Genomic DNA, 15814 nt, shown 5'->3' on the forward strand with positions numbered 1-15814 from the left:
AGGTGCCCCCAGGTGACTCACATGGGCGGCATCAGCTCTTCCCACATCTCTTCCAACAGCTTGGGCATTGGCAGGGCTGGCACAGCAGCGAAAGGGCCTTGGAGAGAGTGCCAAGCATGGTAGGTGGCCTGGAAAGTGGGGGGTTTTACATGGGGCTATTGGGGGGTTTTACATGGGGCTATGAACCTGCTGAGACTGGGACAGCTTAGAGGGCCGCCAGGGTGCTACTATGGGTCCTGTCCCTCAGGGCCATGCATTGCACCTCCTGAGAAGAGGACCGGGGTGCCCTTGGCTCTTGGTTTCCCTCAGAGGGTCTTTGGGGCTCTGTTTGTTCGAGTGTCCAGGGTCAGAATCCTTGGTCTTTGGCTGGGCGTGGTGGCACACACCTGTAATCCCAGCACTTTGAGGCCGAGGTGTGAGGACTGCTTGAGCCCAGGAATTTGAGACCAGCCTGGGCAACATGACAAGACCCCATCTCTACAAAAACAATAAAAATTAGCTGGACACAGTAGCACATGCCTGTAGTCTCAGCTACTCAGGAGGTTTGAGGTGGAAGGATCGCTTGAGCTTGAGCCTCGGAAGTGAAGGCTGCAGTGAGCCATGATGGTACCAGTGCTCTCTAGCCTGGGTGACAGAGTGAGACCCTGCCTCAAAAAAAAAAAATCCGTGGTCTTTGGAGGGGATGTTTATAATCTTGGGGGTGAGGGTGTGGGGAGGGACACTGGTCCCTAGGCCCCTCCTGTGGATCCTGGGTAAATGAGTCCCCTCTGCCAGGAGTTGTGGCGCTTGGAGATCCCGGCTGAGCTGGCCGTCATGCTGAAGACGGCGGAAGGTGAGTCTTGTTGGTGTCCTCTTGTTAAGACCCCCTCTCCAGTCCCTTTACTGTGGGGTGTGTCTGTCCCTTGTGGTTCCTCCCTCTGATGCTCCAGGCTCCCTTGAGCTCACCGCTCGGGTCCCTGTGGACAGGGGCTGATGGCTCATGGTGAGGGGTGGAGGTGGTCCCAGGGCCAGGTACCACACCTGGGTGTTCCTGGGCTGCCTGCCTCCCGGTGCTTGTTCCTAGGCCATCAGGATGCCCTGGCTGGGAGCATCACCGAGTGCCTGCCGCCTGAGGTTCCTGCCCGGCCCAGCCTGACTCTCCCAGCAGACATTGACCTATTCCCTTTCTCCAGCTTCGTCGCCATTGGCTTTCAGGTGGGCGCCCAGGCGTAAGCTCTTCCCACTGGCCTCACCGTTCTGAGTTAGCACCTGCCTGGCAGACGCTGCGTTTTTTTCCCTGCTGTCAGCTCTTTCCCTCCTCCCTCCCCAGCCTTTGGGGCTGTCAATAGCGCTGAATTGCTCTGAAAATAACCGTTGAATGTAATTGTCTCACCATAGAGGGTTATTGGCGATAACAGTTGGTGTTATTGAATGGGAGACGTTATTTAGATCCACGATGCCACACCTTTGTTGTACCTGCGGTAGTGCTCTGCTTTTGAAGTCATGACCTTAAAGAATGTTTATTGACAAGGGAAATTGTCCAGACTTCAACAGTAAATACAAATGCAGGTTCAAAACTGCACATACAGGTTGGGCATGGTGGCTCATGCTTGTAATCCCAGCACTTTGGGAGGCTGAGGTGGGTGGATCACCTGAGGTCAGGAGTTTGAGACCAGCCTGGCCAACATGGTGAAACCCCGTCTCTACTGAAAATACAAAAATTAGCCGGGCATGCGCCTGTAGTCCCAGCTATTCAGGAGGCTGAGACAGGAGAATCACTTGAACCTGGGAGGTGGAGGCTGCATCACTTGAACCTGGGAGGTGGAGGCTGCAGTGAGCTGAGATTGTGCCACTGCACTCCAGCCTGGGTGACAGAGCAAGACTCTGCCTCAGCAACAACAACAACAATAACAAAAAAAAAAGCATTAAGATGCATTTCTGTCCAGCCCTCTGCCTCTCCCGAGGTGCCTGCTCTGGTGGGGCTCCCCTGGGCTGTCTAACAGCTGGCGAGCGTGGACTGAGCCCTTTCCTTCCTTGCAGGAGCCGTCCCTGCCCAGGCCGGGGCAGCCACTGGCGAAGCCCCTAACCCAGCTGGACGGAGAGAACCCTCAGCATGCCCTGGACATCAACAAAGTGGTGAGTGACACATTGGAGAAGGGACAGGATGGGCGCCTGGGAGCCCTGCACGTCCTGTCCTTACCCGGCTGTGTCGGCAGATGCTGCGGCTCCTGGGGGACGGATCCCTGGAGTCCTGGCAGAGGCAGACCATGGGCACATACCTGGTGCGGCAGGGGCAGTGCCGGCCAGGGCTGCGGAATGAGCTCTTTAGCCAGCTGGTGGCCCAGCTATGGCAGAACCCAGATGAACAGCAGAGCCAGCGTGGCTGGGCCCTCATGGCTGTTTTGCTCAGCGCCTTTCCCCCACTGCCTGTCCTACAGAAGCCGCTGCTCAAGTAAGGGGCCTGGGAGGTAGGGGCCTGGCAGGTGGGGTCGCTGGATCACCCTGCCTCCACTGCAGCCTGTGCGCGCCCTGCAGGTTCGTGTCTGACCAGGCCCCCAGGGGCATGGCAGCGCTGTGCCAGCACAAGCTGCTGTGGGCCTTGGAGCAGTCGCAGCTGGCCTCGGGGGCCACTCGGGCCCACCCCCCAACCCAGCTGGAGTGGCTGGCCGGATGGCGGCGGGGCCGCATGGCGCTGGACGTGTTCACCTTCAGCGGTGAGGGCTGCCTCTGGCTGAGGCTTCCCAGGCCTGAAGTGGGGCCAGCCCTACCCCGTTGCCCTCCCTGGAACCCCTTCCTGCCCCAGCCTTCCTGCTGCCCTGTCCTCAGTGACCCTGATCTCCCTCCCCTCTGTCCTGCTTTTGAAACCCTCATGGGGACAGCAGCCCCTTCCTGTCAGGGTGGACCCTGCTGTCCCTCACTTTTGCCCCTGCTCCCTGCGCCCCTGCAGAGGAGTGCTACTCGGCCGAGGTGGAGTCTTGGACCACCGGGGAGCAGCTGGCTGGGTGGATCCTGCAGAGCAGGTATGGGGACCGGGGATGGGGGACAGTGTGGCCAAAGTGACCATTGTCCTATACTCTCCTCCTTCTCCAAGCCCAGTCTCGGGGGCAGGGAGGGGAGGTGCCCCGGGGTGGGCAGGGGCCAGACTGCAGATGGCGATGGGGAGCCAGGGGCAGATTAGGAATGAGGGGCTTGGGAGCTCCCACGGCCCAGATTCTAACTCAGTAGGTCAGAAAATAAATGCCCATGCTGGAGCCCTTGTGGAAATGGAGGGCCGTGAGGTGAGGAGGGGAGCAGTCCCCGCTGCTGAGCAAACCTGGGTCCCGGACCAGGCAGATCCAGGGCCACCCTCCCTTCCTCAGCCCTCTGCCCCCTTGGCCCACCCTGTAGTCCCTGCCCCTTCTGGATGGCCGCCTGCCTCACTGCTCCGCTCCCACCCAGAGGCCTGGAGGCGCCTCCCCGGGGATGGTCCGTGTCGGCCGCCTGCCTCACTGCTCCCCTCCCACCCAGAGGCCTGGAGGCGCCTCCCCGGGGATGGTCCGTGTCGGACGCCTGCCTCACTGCTCCCCTCCCACCCAGAGGCCTGGAGGTGCCTCCCCGGGGCTGGTCCGTGTCACTGCACTCCAGGGACGCATGGCAGGACTTGGCTGGCTGCGACTTTGTGCTGGACCTGATCAGCCAGACTGAGGACCTGGGGGACCCAGCTCGTCCCCGCAGCTACCCCATCACTCCTCTTGGCTCGTAGGTGCCACCCAGCACCCCTCTCCCTGGCCTGCTCCTGCAGGGGAACCCCACCGCCACCCTGCCACACTCAGGGGTTTATAGGAGCTGCCGCAGGCCCAGCCCTCCCACCCAGCCTCCTCCCAACCATGGGGCGACCCCCGCAGCAGCTTCTACCTCTTGCCCCAGCCTGGGTGACCCTCAGCCTTGGCCACTCCCTTAGCTGGATCCCGTTTCCTGCAGAGCCGAGGCCATTCCCCTTGCACCTGGCATCCAGGCCCCCTCACTGCCCCCAGGACCCCCTCCAGGTCCAGCCTCAACACTGCCCAGCAGGGACCACACAGGTAAGGCTGGAGTGGGCACATGGAGGTTGGCAGAGCATGGGAAGCCCCACGCCCCGGGCCGTGGCTCCAACCCTCTCCCTGCCCCACAGGGGAGGTCCAGAGGTCAGGGAGCCTGGACGGCTTCCTGGACCAGATCTTCCAGCCAGTGATATCCTCCGGCCTCAGCGTGAGTTGGGCACAGCCCCTGAATGCCCCTGCCCCAACCCCCCGGGGCCTCTGCTGCCCCTTCCATTTTTCTCAGGGCTCTCGCTCTGACCTGTGACCATTGCCCCTTCAGGATCTGGAACAAAGCTGGGCTCTGAGCAGCCGCATGAAGGGAGGGGGCGCCATTGGGCCCACGCAGCAGGGCTACCCCATGGGTGAGTGAGGGGCTGATTCCTTACCCAGGGCCTCCGGGCCTGGCAGCATGGCAGGCATGGCCTGGGACCCCTCTGGCAGTGGCGATTGATGCCGATTGATGCCCTGGCCAGCACCCCGGTACCCGATGCTCTTCTCTGTGCCTGGGGCTGGAGGGAGGTGGCATGTGGGCCCAGGCAGGGACTGACGGGGAGGGCGTGTTCCCTCAGTGTACCCAGGAATGATTCAGATGCCTGGATACCAGCCAGGCATGGTCCCTGCACCCATGCCCATGATGCCAGCGATGGGCACAGTCCCTGCCATGCCAGGTAAGTCTGGGCTGGGGGCACCAGAGTCCCTTCTCAGGAGAGCAGCCACCAGCTCTGGGACTGGAGGAGGGAGGGTCCTGCTAGGAGTCCCGAGTGCACAGTGGGCAGCGAGCTTCAAGGCTGGCCATGGTGCCCACTGCTCTGGCCACCTGCCGCCCTCACAGCCATGGTGGTGCCGCCACAGCCACCGCAGCCGCTGCTTCCCAGCCTGGACGCAGGGCAGCTGGCCGTCCAGCAGCAGAACTTTATCAACCAGCAGGCGCTAATCCTGGTGAGCGCTGGCAGGGCCCTGGGGCTACCTGGTGGAGGAGAGGTCTGTGGCTCGGGGATGAGGGTCTGAACTGGCTGCTCCTCCTGCTTCAGGCCCAGCAGATGACAGCCCAGGCCATGACCCTGTCCCTGGAGCAGCAGACACAGCAGCGGCAGCGGCAGGCTCGGGCCTCCGAGGCTGCGTCCCAGGCCTCACCCTCAGCCGTCACCTCCAAGCCCAGGAAGCCCCCCACACCCCCGGAGAAGCCACAGCGTGACCTGGAAGCAGAGGGTGGCCGCCTGAGGGTGAGGAGGTGACCGTGTTCTCAGGAAGGGGTGTGAGGGTGGGGGCTGCAGGGGCAGGGGACATGGGCAGGGTGAGTAGGCAGACGCAGGGAAGAGGCTGCTGGCCCGGGACCCGAGGGATGTGGCGAGTGTGGCACCCAGGCTGGCTGAGCTGCCACTCACTTCTGCTTCTGCCAGGAGATCTCTGAGGAGGCTGAAGACAGGCCCTATCGGCCCAAGAGCTTCCAGCAGAAACGGAACTATTTCCAGAAGATGGGTGAGGGCACTTGGGGTGGCAGGACTGTGCAGAAACATGGGCAGTGCCCCTAGCCTGGGCCAGGGAGGGTGGGGTGTGCTCTGCTCCCCGGAGTTGGTGCAGCCCATCCAGGAGCCCAGCTGGGCCAGTATGGGTAACTTTGAAGACCATCTGGACACTTGCAGGGCAGCCGCAGATCACAGTGAGGACGATGAAGCCCCCAGCCAAGGTCCACATCCCCCAGGGGGAGGTGCAGGAGGAGGAGGAGGAGGAGCAGGAGGAGCAGGAGGAGCAAGAAGTGGAAACAAGAGCAGGTTGTGGGGAGCTGGGCAGGGCCTGGGGCTCCTGTGGCTCTGCACAGCGTTTAACGGTCTTTCCTGTTTTCCTGGTCAGTGCCGTCCCCTCCTCCTCCCCCCATTGTGAAGAAGCCATTGAAGCCAGGTGGGGCCAAAGCTCCAAAAGAGGCTGAAGCTGAGCCAGCCAAGGAGACAGTGGCCAAGGGCCGTGGCCAAGGGCCAGCACAAGGCAGGGGGATCGTGGTGCACAGCTCAGACTCCAAGCCCAAGCGGCCACAACCCAGCAGGGAAATTGGCAACATCATCCGCATGTACCAGAGCCGCCCAGGCCCCGTGCCTGTGCCCGTGCAGCCATCCAGGTGGGCCCCCACGGGGAGGTGGCCAGGGCTGTCCCGCTCCTCGGGGACTCACCCTATGAACTCAGTGACCTCTTGCTTCTCCCACGAGGCCTCCCAAAGCTTTCCTGAAGAAAATCGACCCCAAGGACGAGGCTCTGGCCAAGCTGGGTATCAACGGTGCCCACTCGTCCCCGCCGGTGAGCACCCCAGCCTGTCTCCCCCAGAGTGTGTGCTGCTGCACTGGGGAGCCCAAGGCTCTCTGGGGCGAAGTTGTCCTTGTGCTGTGACTTAGCCCGTGTACTTTCTCTGTATCCCCCCAGATGCTGTCCCCCAGCCCAGGAAAGGGCCCCCCGCCAGCTGTGGCTCCTCGACCCAAGGCCCCACTACAGCTTGGGCCCTCTCGCTCCATCAAGGAAAAGCAGGGGCCCCTTCTGGACCTGTTTGGCCAGAAGCTGCCTACTGCCCAGACACCCCCACCTCCACCAGCACCACCACTGCCTCTGCCCGAGGACCCAGGGACCCTTTCAGCAGAGCGTCGTTGTAAGGAACCACATTTCTCCTGCGCCGTGGGCTTCACTGGGGCAGAGGCAGGGTTCGCACAGACTCTCGGTGCCCAGGGCTGAAGGAATTTCTGCGTGGCTGAGGCCAGCTGTTCAGGCTTCTGGACTTTGGAGCCATACGTAGCTGGGGAGTCCCAGCTTCCGCGTTCCTACCCAGGGCAGGGCCTGGGCATCTTTGGGGCTGTCACTGAGAGGCTGTCACACACAGGGTGTTGTCCTTGACACATACCCGACAGCTCTGTGGGGAAGTCAGTGGCATCACACACAGGGTGTTGTCCCTGACACATACCCGACAGCTCTGTGAGGTGGCCCTGGCTGACATGGTCGCTCATAGAAGACCCACGAGCCTCAGGGACGCCAGGGCAAGTTTAGGGCCCGAAGTGGAGGCAGGAGATGGTACCATGGAAGGGTAAGGCAGCTGGAGGTTGGGAGAGCCGGGCCCTTGGAAGGCTCTTGGGGATGAGAGTCTTCCCTCCCGTGCCCCCATCACTTTGGCTCTGCAGCCCCTCCCTGAGGCTCCTCACCCCCTCCTCTCTGCCAGGCTTGACACAGCCCATGGAGGACCAGGGGGTCTCCACCCAGCTACTCGCGCCCTCTGGCAGCGTGTGCTTCTCCTACACCGGCACGCCCTGGAAGTTGTTCCTACGCAAGGAGGTGGGCATAAGGGTGGGGCCTTGGCCTGGCCTCTTTGGGCTGGCAGGGAGGCAGCAGGCTTTGTGTGTCCCAGCCTGGGACCCCAGCATCCCCTCCCCACAGCCCACCATCTCAAGGCTGATTTTCCAGGCCTGGGAGGGCAGAGGCTGGCTGGGAAGAGGCACCAGACCTACCGATCTTTGCCCTTCTGTGCCCTCCTCCAGGTGTTCTACCCACGGGAGAACTTCAGCCATCCCTACTATCTGCGGCTCCTCTGTGAGCAGGTGAGAGCTGGCCCACCTGCCAGCCTGAGACATCTGCAGAGACAGCATCCCTGGTGCCCTTTGTCTAATGGCTGGGCCAGGTGAACACCATGTAGGGCATGTTGGCAGCCAGCACTAGGGGGCACTTCTGTGTGCCCAGACCTGCCTTCATTGAATCTTCACAACATCCCTAAGAAGTAGGGACCATGGCCAGGTGCGGTGGCTCATGCCTGTAATCCCAGCACTTTGGGAGGCCAAGGCAGGTGGATCACGAGGTCAGGAGTTCGAGACCAGTCTGGCCAACATGGTGAAACTCTGTCTCTACTAAAAATACAAAAATCAGGCGTGGTGGCATGCACCTGAAATCCCAGCTACTCGGGAGGCTGAGGCAGGAGAATTGCTTGAACCCGGGAGGCAGAGGTTCTAGTGAGCCGAGATTGTGCCACTACACTCCAGCCTGGGTGACAGAGCGAGACTGTGTCTCAACAACAAGAAGAAGTAGGGACCATTATTCATCTAGTTTCATAGATAAAGATTAAAGGCAAAGTGTGTACAGTGTACAACACAGGCTCTAGCACACAGTAGGTACTTAATAAATGGTTGTCACTTTGCCACCTCTGAATGCTCCCAGGAGTGAGCCTCTGTTCCCCCTAATTCTGCAGTAGCACCCGCCCCCTGCCCCGAACAATCTTATATCTGGGCTGATCCAAGGGCAGTTACCATGGGGTCTCTGGGCAGTGAGTGAAAAGGGAGGGCTGGCAGTTGCAGGGGAGGGGACAGGTGAGACGTGTGAATAGAGGTGGCCCAAGCCCTCCATCCCTCCCTGCCCCACCTAGGCCCTCTGCTGAGCACACAGGCCACGGGGGCCAGGGCGCCCTCCATCGGCCTCCTCAGCTTTTCCTTCATGCATGTCGATGGCTGCTCTGGGGGTGGGCTCTGTCTCAGGACCTGGTGGTGACCACCTCGTTCTGCCCCCAGATCCTGCGGGACACCTTCTCCGAGTCCTGTATCCGGATTTCCCAGGATGAGCGGCGGAAAATGAAAGACCTGCTGGGTACGGGTCCAGGGGCCATGGAGTTGGGAGCTTGAGTGCTGGGGGCCGCGCCTGCCCTGAAGGAGGGAGCAGCATGGGAGCAAACTCTAGAGCCCCCTCTGTGTGAGCAGAGGGCAGCCTGGGTCCTTCCTGCCCACAGGAGGCTTGGAGGTGGACCTGGATTCTCTCACCACTACTGAAGACAGCGTCAAGAAGCGCATCGTGGTGGCCGCTCGGGACAACTGGGCCAATTACTTCTCCCGCTTCTTTCCTGTCTCGGTCAGTGGCGCTGGGGTAGGGAGTTGGGATGCCAGGCCCCCAGCCTGGATCCTGGGGTGCACGGGCACAGACCCTCCACAAGCAGGAGAGCTGGGGGGCAGGCGCCAGGGGAAGGACAAAGCCCAGCCACTGGCCCTGGGCAGCTCCAGGGCATCTTGGGCAGTAGCAGGACCCAGGAGCCTGCCCGAGACCCACCACCTTCCTGTAGGGCGAGAGTGGCAGCGACGTGCAGCTGTTAGCCGTGTCCCACCGCGGGCTACGACTGCTCAAGGTGACCCAAGGCCCCGGCCTCCGCCCCGACCAACTGAAGATTCTCTGCTCATACAGGTGTGCTGGCTCACGACCCTGGGCTAGAGGTGGGGGCAGGTGGCAAGGTGACCCCAGCTCATGCCCGATCCCTGCGCAGCTTCGCGGAGGTGCTGGGCGTGGAGTGCCGGGGCAGCTCCACCCTGGAGCTGTCACTGAAGAGCGAGCAGCTGGTGCTGCACACAGCCCGGGCAAGGGCCATCGAGGCGCTGGTTGAGCTGTTCCTGAATGAGCTTAAGAAGGTAAGTGTGGGGCACGGGTTGGGAGGCCGGGCAGACAGCCCTCACCGATGCTGCATCTCCCTGTCCGTCTTCCCTGTGGGGGCGGGGGCTGGGAGTTTGGGCCAAATCCCTGGAAGTCTGGGGTGCTAGGTGGAGGGGGAGGCCAGCAGGGGGAGCAGGTGGGCAGGCAGGACAGGCAGGCACAGGCAGACTCACTGCTCCAGGCCGTCGCCTGCTTGCCCACAGGACTCCGGCTATGTCATCGCCCTGCGCAGCTACATCACTGACAACTGCAGCCTCCTCAGCTTCCACCGTGGGGACCTCATCAAGCTGCTGCCGGTGGCCACCCTGGAGCCAGGTATCGCCCGAGGCCGGCAGGGGCTCACACAGGGAGGGCATCCACTTGGCAGAGGCTTCCCGGGGGTAGAGGGTCCAGTGGGTGAGCCACATCCCTGGGTGCCTTCCAGGCTGGCAGTTTGGCTCTGCCAGGGGCCGTTCCGGACTCTTTCCTGCCGACATAGTGCAGCCGGCTGCCGCTCCCGACTTTTCCTTCTCCAAGGAGCAGAGGAGTGGCTGGCACAAGGGTCAGCTGCCCAACGGGGAACGAGGGCTGGCTCGGTGGGACAGGGCCTCAGAGGTGAGGAAGATGGGAGAGGGACAACCAGAGGCAAGGCCTGCCTGAGACTGAGGAAGGAAAGGGGTTTGACCACTCCCGAGGCTGCCATGTGGCAGGACCACCCTGCTGTCCGTCTCCTGTGGCTGCCCCATCTGCCCCCTCCTGATGGCTCGCCTTGTCTCTCCGGCAAGACTCTGCACTCCTTGCAGGCAGGGGCTGGGCTGGGTGCTGCTCTTGTGCCCCACGTGGTACTTAGTTCAATGCTGCCCCAGCAGATGCTTTAAATAAACAGCTCTTCACTTTCCTGGCTTCTGGTCTTGCTCCTTGGGTGTCTGGCTGGGGAGGGATGGGGTCTGGACAAGACCCCTGGGACAGGGCACTGGACACTCAGGTGGCACCAGGTTTCTTGTGCTCCCAGCGCCCTGCCCACCCTTGGAGCCAGGCACACAGTGACAACTCGGAGTCCTCCTCTGGGGCTTATGCCTCTCTGTCCACCGACTCCCACAACTACACCATGCGGGAATTTGCCCTGCGTTACTTCCGGAAGTCCCAGGCCTCGTGAGTGCACTGGGCCAACCCCTGTGCCTGTCTGTCCTCAGCCTTCCCGAGGGAGCACCCTGCTCAGAGCCACTGGGCTGTGCTCTTAGCACTCTCCCTGCCTGGCTGGCTGGGATGAGGGCAGGAGGGCCAAACAAGCTGGGCTGTCTCCCTCTGCACCCCCATAGGCTGGACCAGACAGATGGAGGTGCCGCAGGGAAGGACACGGACAGCCTGGTGCAGTACACCAAGGTGGGAGAGAGGCAGGGAGGGGTCTGGCCCGTAGATCTCCCCTCTGACCTCCGCGGGCCCCCAGACCCATGGCCTCCTCTCTTTGGCCGCAGGCTCCCATCCAGGAGTCGCTCCTCAGCCTCAGTGATGATGTGAGCAAGCTGGCAGTGGCCAGCTTCCTGGGTGAGTGGCCACAGGCATCCTGGGTCCCCATGTCTGCCGTGCCATGAACCTGGGTGTCTGGTCCCTTTATGTCCTTGAGCTCTGCCTGGCTCCGTCCCAGTCTGCCAACTCTGGGAAGCTCACTGGTGGTTCCTGGACCCCAGGGCCCTCACCCACTTCTACTCCCACTCAAGGGTTGTGGGTTGTGTGGAGTCTGGGGTTGGAAGGCAGTCCATGGGTCCAGAAGATGCTGTGTGGGGCCTTGGATACCCAGGAGCCTGTTTCCCCATGAGTCGAGCTGCAACCAGCTGCCCTGGCTGGCATTGTGAGAGTGAGGCATCAGATGGCAGGTGAAGGCCCTGCACAGCAACAGCATGAGCCGGGGCTAGCCCCAGCACAGCCCCAGCTGTGTGCCCTGTTTCTTATCCTGCCTGCAGCCCTGATGCGGTTTATGGGTGACCAGTCCAAGCCCCGGGGCAAGGATGAGATGGATCTGCTCTATGAACTGCTGAAGGTAAGCCTGGGCTGTGTGACCCCCAGCGCCTGTGCCTGTCCTCCTGTCTGGGCCTGAAGGAGATCCCCTTCTTTTGGTCACTGTCCTTGAAATCGTTCCAAAGTATTTACTGAGCACCCATTGTGTGCAGGGGGCGTGGCTGTGAAGCCAACAGGCTAAGTCTCTGCAGTGCTTACGATGAGATAACTTATGTGTCTGGGAGTGAGAGGTCACTAGACAGTAAGAATGCAGGGAAGGGGCTGCTGCAGTGGAGAAGGCTTTGTGGCAGGGCCTTCCTACAGGGAGGGAAGGAGTGAGCACGGGGTGACAGAGAAGGGCAGGCAACAGTTCAGATGTGGGGGGAACCCTCGGCACCATCACGCACCGGAAGGCCAGTGTGGCTGAGCCTAGTGAGCAGCAGGGAGAACGGAGGATGAAGATGGGGAGCGGATGGTGGGTCCAGGCCACCACAGGCCTTATAGCCATCATTGTAGCCATCGTTGGCCTCTGATTTTTGGAGAGATGGGAAACCACCAGAGGATTCTGGAGAGAGACTCGGCTTACATTTCACAGGGTCACTCGGCTGTTGTTTGAGATTCGGGGGGTCTAAGTTTAAAAGCAAAAGGAAGTTATCGCAGTGGTCCCAGGTGAGGGATGGTGCTGGCAGCAAGGGAGAAGCAGAAGATTGAGCCAGCAGAGTGTGCTGACCAATCGCATGTGGGCTACGGGAAGGAGGACAACTATTGTCTTCAAGGAGCAGGTCTTGGCTGGTGGAGGAAATCTGTTTTGGACACGTGAGGTCTGAAATCCCAGACTTCCCAGTGGAGGAGTCTGGGGTTCAAGGGAGAAGGCTGGAGGCAGGCACCAGGAGTCATCAAATGGGACCAGCTGAGGCCACGGGGAGAAGGGCAGACAGAGAGAGGTTCAAGGGCACAGCACCGCTCACAGGCCAAGGAGTTGAGGTGGAGCCGGCGGAGATGACTAAGAGATCAGATAAGCAGGGGCCAGGCGCGGTGGCTCACGCCTGTAATCCCAGCACTTCGGGAGGCCGAGGCAGGTGGATCACCTGAGGTAGGAGTTGCAGGCCAGCCTGGTCAACATGGTGAAACCCTGTCTCTACTAGAAACACAAAAATTAGCTGGGCATGGTGGCACACACCTGTAGTACTCGGAAGGTTGAGGCAGGAGAATCGCTTGAACCCAAGAGGGTGGAGGTTGCAGTGAGCTGAGATGGCACCACTGCACTCCAGCCTGGGCGACAGGGCAAGACTGTCTCAAAAAATAAAATAAATAAATGAAAAGGCCGGGCACGGAGGCCCACATCTGTAATCCCAGCACTTTGGGAGGCCAAGGCGGGTGGATCACCTGAGGTCAGGAGTTCGAGATTAAACCTGGCCAACATAGTGAAACCCCATCTCTGCTAAAAATACAAAAATTAGCTGGGCATGGTGGCACACACCTGTAGTACTCAGGAGGCTGAGGCAGGAGAATTGCTTGAACCTGGGAAACAGATTGCAGTGAGCTGAGATCATGCCATTGCATTCCAGCCTGTGTGACAGAGGGAGACAGGGGAGCAGCGAAGAAAGTGGCTGAGTAGCCAGTGCAGTGATGCTCTTAAGCTGAGGGAGACATCTTGACCCAGCCCCAGCCCCAGCCCATGGCCTAGCAGGATTTCTCCAGGGCTTCAGACCCCAGGGTCACCGCTCCCATCCCTCACCCCACCTGCCCTTCCTGTCCCCACAGTTGTGCCAGCAGGAGAAGCTAAGGGATGAGATTTACTGCCAGGTTATCAAGCAGGTCACGGGACACCCCCGGCCGTGAGTGGGGACCGGCGGGGTGGGGTGGCTTCTGGGGGCAGCTGGGCACCGTGGCCTGGCTGGCCTGAAGCCCGAGCTCTCTGCTCTGCAGGGAACACTGCACTCGAGGCTGGAGCTTCCTCAGCCTTCTCACAGGCTTCTTCCCCCCGTCGACCAGGCTGATGCCCTACCTGACCAAGTTCCTGCAGGATTCAGGCCCCAGCCAAGGTGCCCGTGGGAGGGGGGAGATGGAGGAGGGGCAGGGGTTTCTAGGACTGGGAACTTGGTGGGCTTGGGGAGGCCTGGCCACCTCATAACCCCAGCCTGGCTTCTCTGCAGAGCTGGCCCGGAGCAGCCAGGAGCACCTCCAGCGCACAGTCAAATATGGGGGGCGCCGACGGATGCCCCCACCGGGCGAAATGAAGGCTTTCCTGGTACTGGGGGTGGCGGATGGGCATTGTGGGACACCCTGGGGTGGCGAGTGTCTCCTACAGGAGACCACTGGCCGACTGACCCTGCAACCTGCCTTGGCAGAAAGGACAAGCCATTCGCCTGCTTCTTATCCACCTGCCGGGGGGTGTGGATTATAGGACGAATATCCAGACTTTCACAGTGAGCTTGGGGGCCACCAAGGGAGGCGGCCTTGGGCATCAGTTCTGGGTCCCCCAGCCTCCCTCCCCCTGATCACAGCCTGTCCACATGCCCAGGTGGCAGCTGAAGTGCAGGAGGAGCTGTGCTGGCAAATGGGTATCACGGAGCCTCAGGAAGTACAGGAATTCGCCCTCTTCCTCATCAAAGAGAAGAGTAAGCTTGGGGACAGAGCTTCACGGTGGGGCCACTCCCCTGCCCAGGGGTGAGGTGGTTTGGTTTCTGCTGGGGTGGCAGGGCGGGGTGTGTGTGGTCTGAGCAGCAGTGGACCTAGGCTCCCCACGCAGGCCAGCTGGTGCGGCCCCTGCAGCCCGCCGAATACCTCAACAGTGTGGTAGTGGACCAGGACGTGAGCCTGCACAGCCGGCGGCTCCACTGGGAGACCCCACTGCACTTTGATAACTCCACCTACATCAGCACCCACTACAGCCAGGTCAGCCTGCCTGCCTCCGAGCTGCTGCTGCAGTTTGAGGGTGCGGCTTCCTGCCTGGGTAACCTCCAAGCATCCCCTCCCCACAAGGGTGTGGGTCTGTGGTGGCTGGGGGGTGACAGTGGCAAAAGTAGGCTTGAGCCTTTAGAGCCACCAACTGATGGGGGGCTTTGGACCACCGCTGCCCTCCTCACCATGCTCCCCACACAGGTGCTCTGGGACTACCTTCAGGGGAAGCTGCCAGTCAGCGCCAAGGCGGACGCACAGCTCGCCAGGCTGGCCACCCTGCAGCACCTCAGCAAGGCCAACAGGAATACCCCCTCAGAGTGAGTGGAGGCACCTCCCGCCCCTAAGCCCCTCCCCTTAGCTCTAAGGTCAAGGCCATTTGACTGGTACCCTTCATTGCCCTAACTGGACTGGCCGGGAGCAGCGGGGCCTGTGGACATCTGTCCTCTCCACCCCACCCCGAGCTCCTCTTGGTGCAGGACCCTCACCTCGTTCATGTGTATGGATGTCTAGTCTTGCCCACAATAGGCACTGGTTATTTGGCACATGCTGTATGCCCAGCCCTGTACCAGGTGGTCAGGGGCCAAACTGACCCCAGCCACGCATCCTAGGCAGGACCTGCTAGCTTATGTGCCAAAGCCCCTGCAACGGCAGGTGAACACGGCCTCCATCAAGAACCTGGTGGGTCAGGAGCTGAAACAGCTGGAAGGACACAGCCCCCAGGAAGCACAGATCAGCTTCATTGGTGGGTCTGGGGCTAGGGGACCGCTGGGTGGGGGCTGGAGGCCAGGAGGGAAGGAATGCAGGTAGAGGGGTGAGGAGGGGTCTGCACCTGCCCTGTCCCTCTCAGCTGACCTGGGGTACCAAGCAGAGCAGGTTCCAGGGCCCCAGCAGTCAGATTTCCTGCCTGCACCCTCTCCACCCGCAGAGGCCGTGAGCCAGCTGCCCCTCTTCGGCTACACCATCTACGGGGTGCTGCGAGTGAGCATACAGGCCCTGTCTGGACCCGCTCTCCTGGGGCTCAACCGCCAGCATCTCATCCTCATGGACCCCAGCTCCCAGGTGGGCACAGTTCTTGCCCCAGCACTGGCCTAGGGACCCTCGGGCCATTCCATCACCCACAATGACCCCTCCCCGGAGAGGAGACCAGCCCTGCTCTCTGCTGCCCCCAGAGCCTGTACTGCCGCATTGCCCTGAAGAGCCTGCAGCGGCTCCACCTGCTAAGCCCTCTGGAGGAGAAGGGGCCCCCTGGCCTGGAAGTCAACTATGGCTCAGCTGACAACCCCCAGACCATCTGGTTTGAGCTGCCACAGGTGAGTGGCCAGGCCTGTGGCCACCTTGGGAAGGTGGATGTGAGGGCCTTGCCCCGGCATGGTGTGCAGTGGGAGCCCAGGCCCAGGCCCAGGCCGAGGCCCACTGCTCCAGAGTGCTGTGGGCCGGGGCAGAGGCGAGGGCCTGGCTGGCGAGCCCTC

General features: G+C 61.6%; 1 protein-coding gene across 1 annotated transcript in view; it reads left to right on the forward strand.

The window, feature by feature from the left end:
* MYO15B (myosin XVB) overlaps positions 1-15814 on the forward strand; it is a 39382-nt gene that overhangs the window by 23104 nt on the left and 464 nt on the right. The window contains exons 24-64 of the mRNA XM_063718940.1: positions 60-119; positions 775-832; positions 1064-1194; positions 2020-2115; positions 2196-2431; positions 2515-2693; positions 2927-2999; positions 3556-3717; positions 3940-4040; positions 4130-4206; positions 4318-4399; positions 4607-4705; positions 4870-4976; positions 5069-5260; positions 5438-5516; positions 5681-5809; positions 5889-6150; positions 6239-6326; positions 6450-6669; positions 7231-7343; positions 7547-7606; positions 8564-8639; positions 8779-8897; positions 9106-9224; positions 9304-9445; positions 9671-9782; positions 9892-10061; positions 10459-10598; positions 10766-10829; positions 10922-10991; positions 11408-11484; positions 13206-13279; positions 13371-13486; positions 13598-13692; positions 13793-13870; positions 13966-14062; positions 14194-14339; positions 14547-14662; positions 14954-15087; positions 15271-15404; positions 15515-15655. Of these exons, the coding sequence (XP_063575010.1) occupies positions 60-119; positions 775-832; positions 1064-1194; positions 2020-2115; positions 2196-2431; positions 2515-2693; positions 2927-2999; positions 3556-3717; positions 3940-4040; positions 4130-4206; positions 4318-4399; positions 4607-4705; positions 4870-4976; positions 5069-5260; positions 5438-5516; positions 5681-5809; positions 5889-6150; positions 6239-6326; positions 6450-6669; positions 7231-7343; positions 7547-7606; positions 8564-8639; positions 8779-8897; positions 9106-9224; positions 9304-9445; positions 9671-9782; positions 9892-10061; positions 10459-10598; positions 10766-10829; positions 10922-10991; positions 11408-11484; positions 13206-13279; positions 13371-13486; positions 13598-13692; positions 13793-13870; positions 13966-14062; positions 14194-14339; positions 14547-14662; positions 14954-15087; positions 15271-15404; positions 15515-15655 (4824 nt within the window). The remainder of the gene's footprint in view (positions 1-59; positions 120-774; positions 833-1063; positions 1195-2019; positions 2116-2195; positions 2432-2514; positions 2694-2926; positions 3000-3555; positions 3718-3939; positions 4041-4129; positions 4207-4317; positions 4400-4606; positions 4706-4869; positions 4977-5068; positions 5261-5437; positions 5517-5680; positions 5810-5888; positions 6151-6238; positions 6327-6449; positions 6670-7230; positions 7344-7546; positions 7607-8563; positions 8640-8778; positions 8898-9105; positions 9225-9303; positions 9446-9670; positions 9783-9891; positions 10062-10458; positions 10599-10765; positions 10830-10921; positions 10992-11407; positions 11485-13205; positions 13280-13370; positions 13487-13597; positions 13693-13792; positions 13871-13965; positions 14063-14193; positions 14340-14546; positions 14663-14953; positions 15088-15270; positions 15405-15514; positions 15656-15814) is intronic.

The sequence above is a fragment of the Pongo abelii genome, chromosome 19, assembly GCF_028885655.2.
Source record: "Pongo abelii isolate AG06213 chromosome 19, NHGRI_mPonAbe1-v2.0_pri, whole genome shotgun sequence".
Lineage (NCBI taxonomy): Eukaryota > Metazoa > Chordata > Mammalia > Primates > Hominidae > Pongo > Pongo abelii.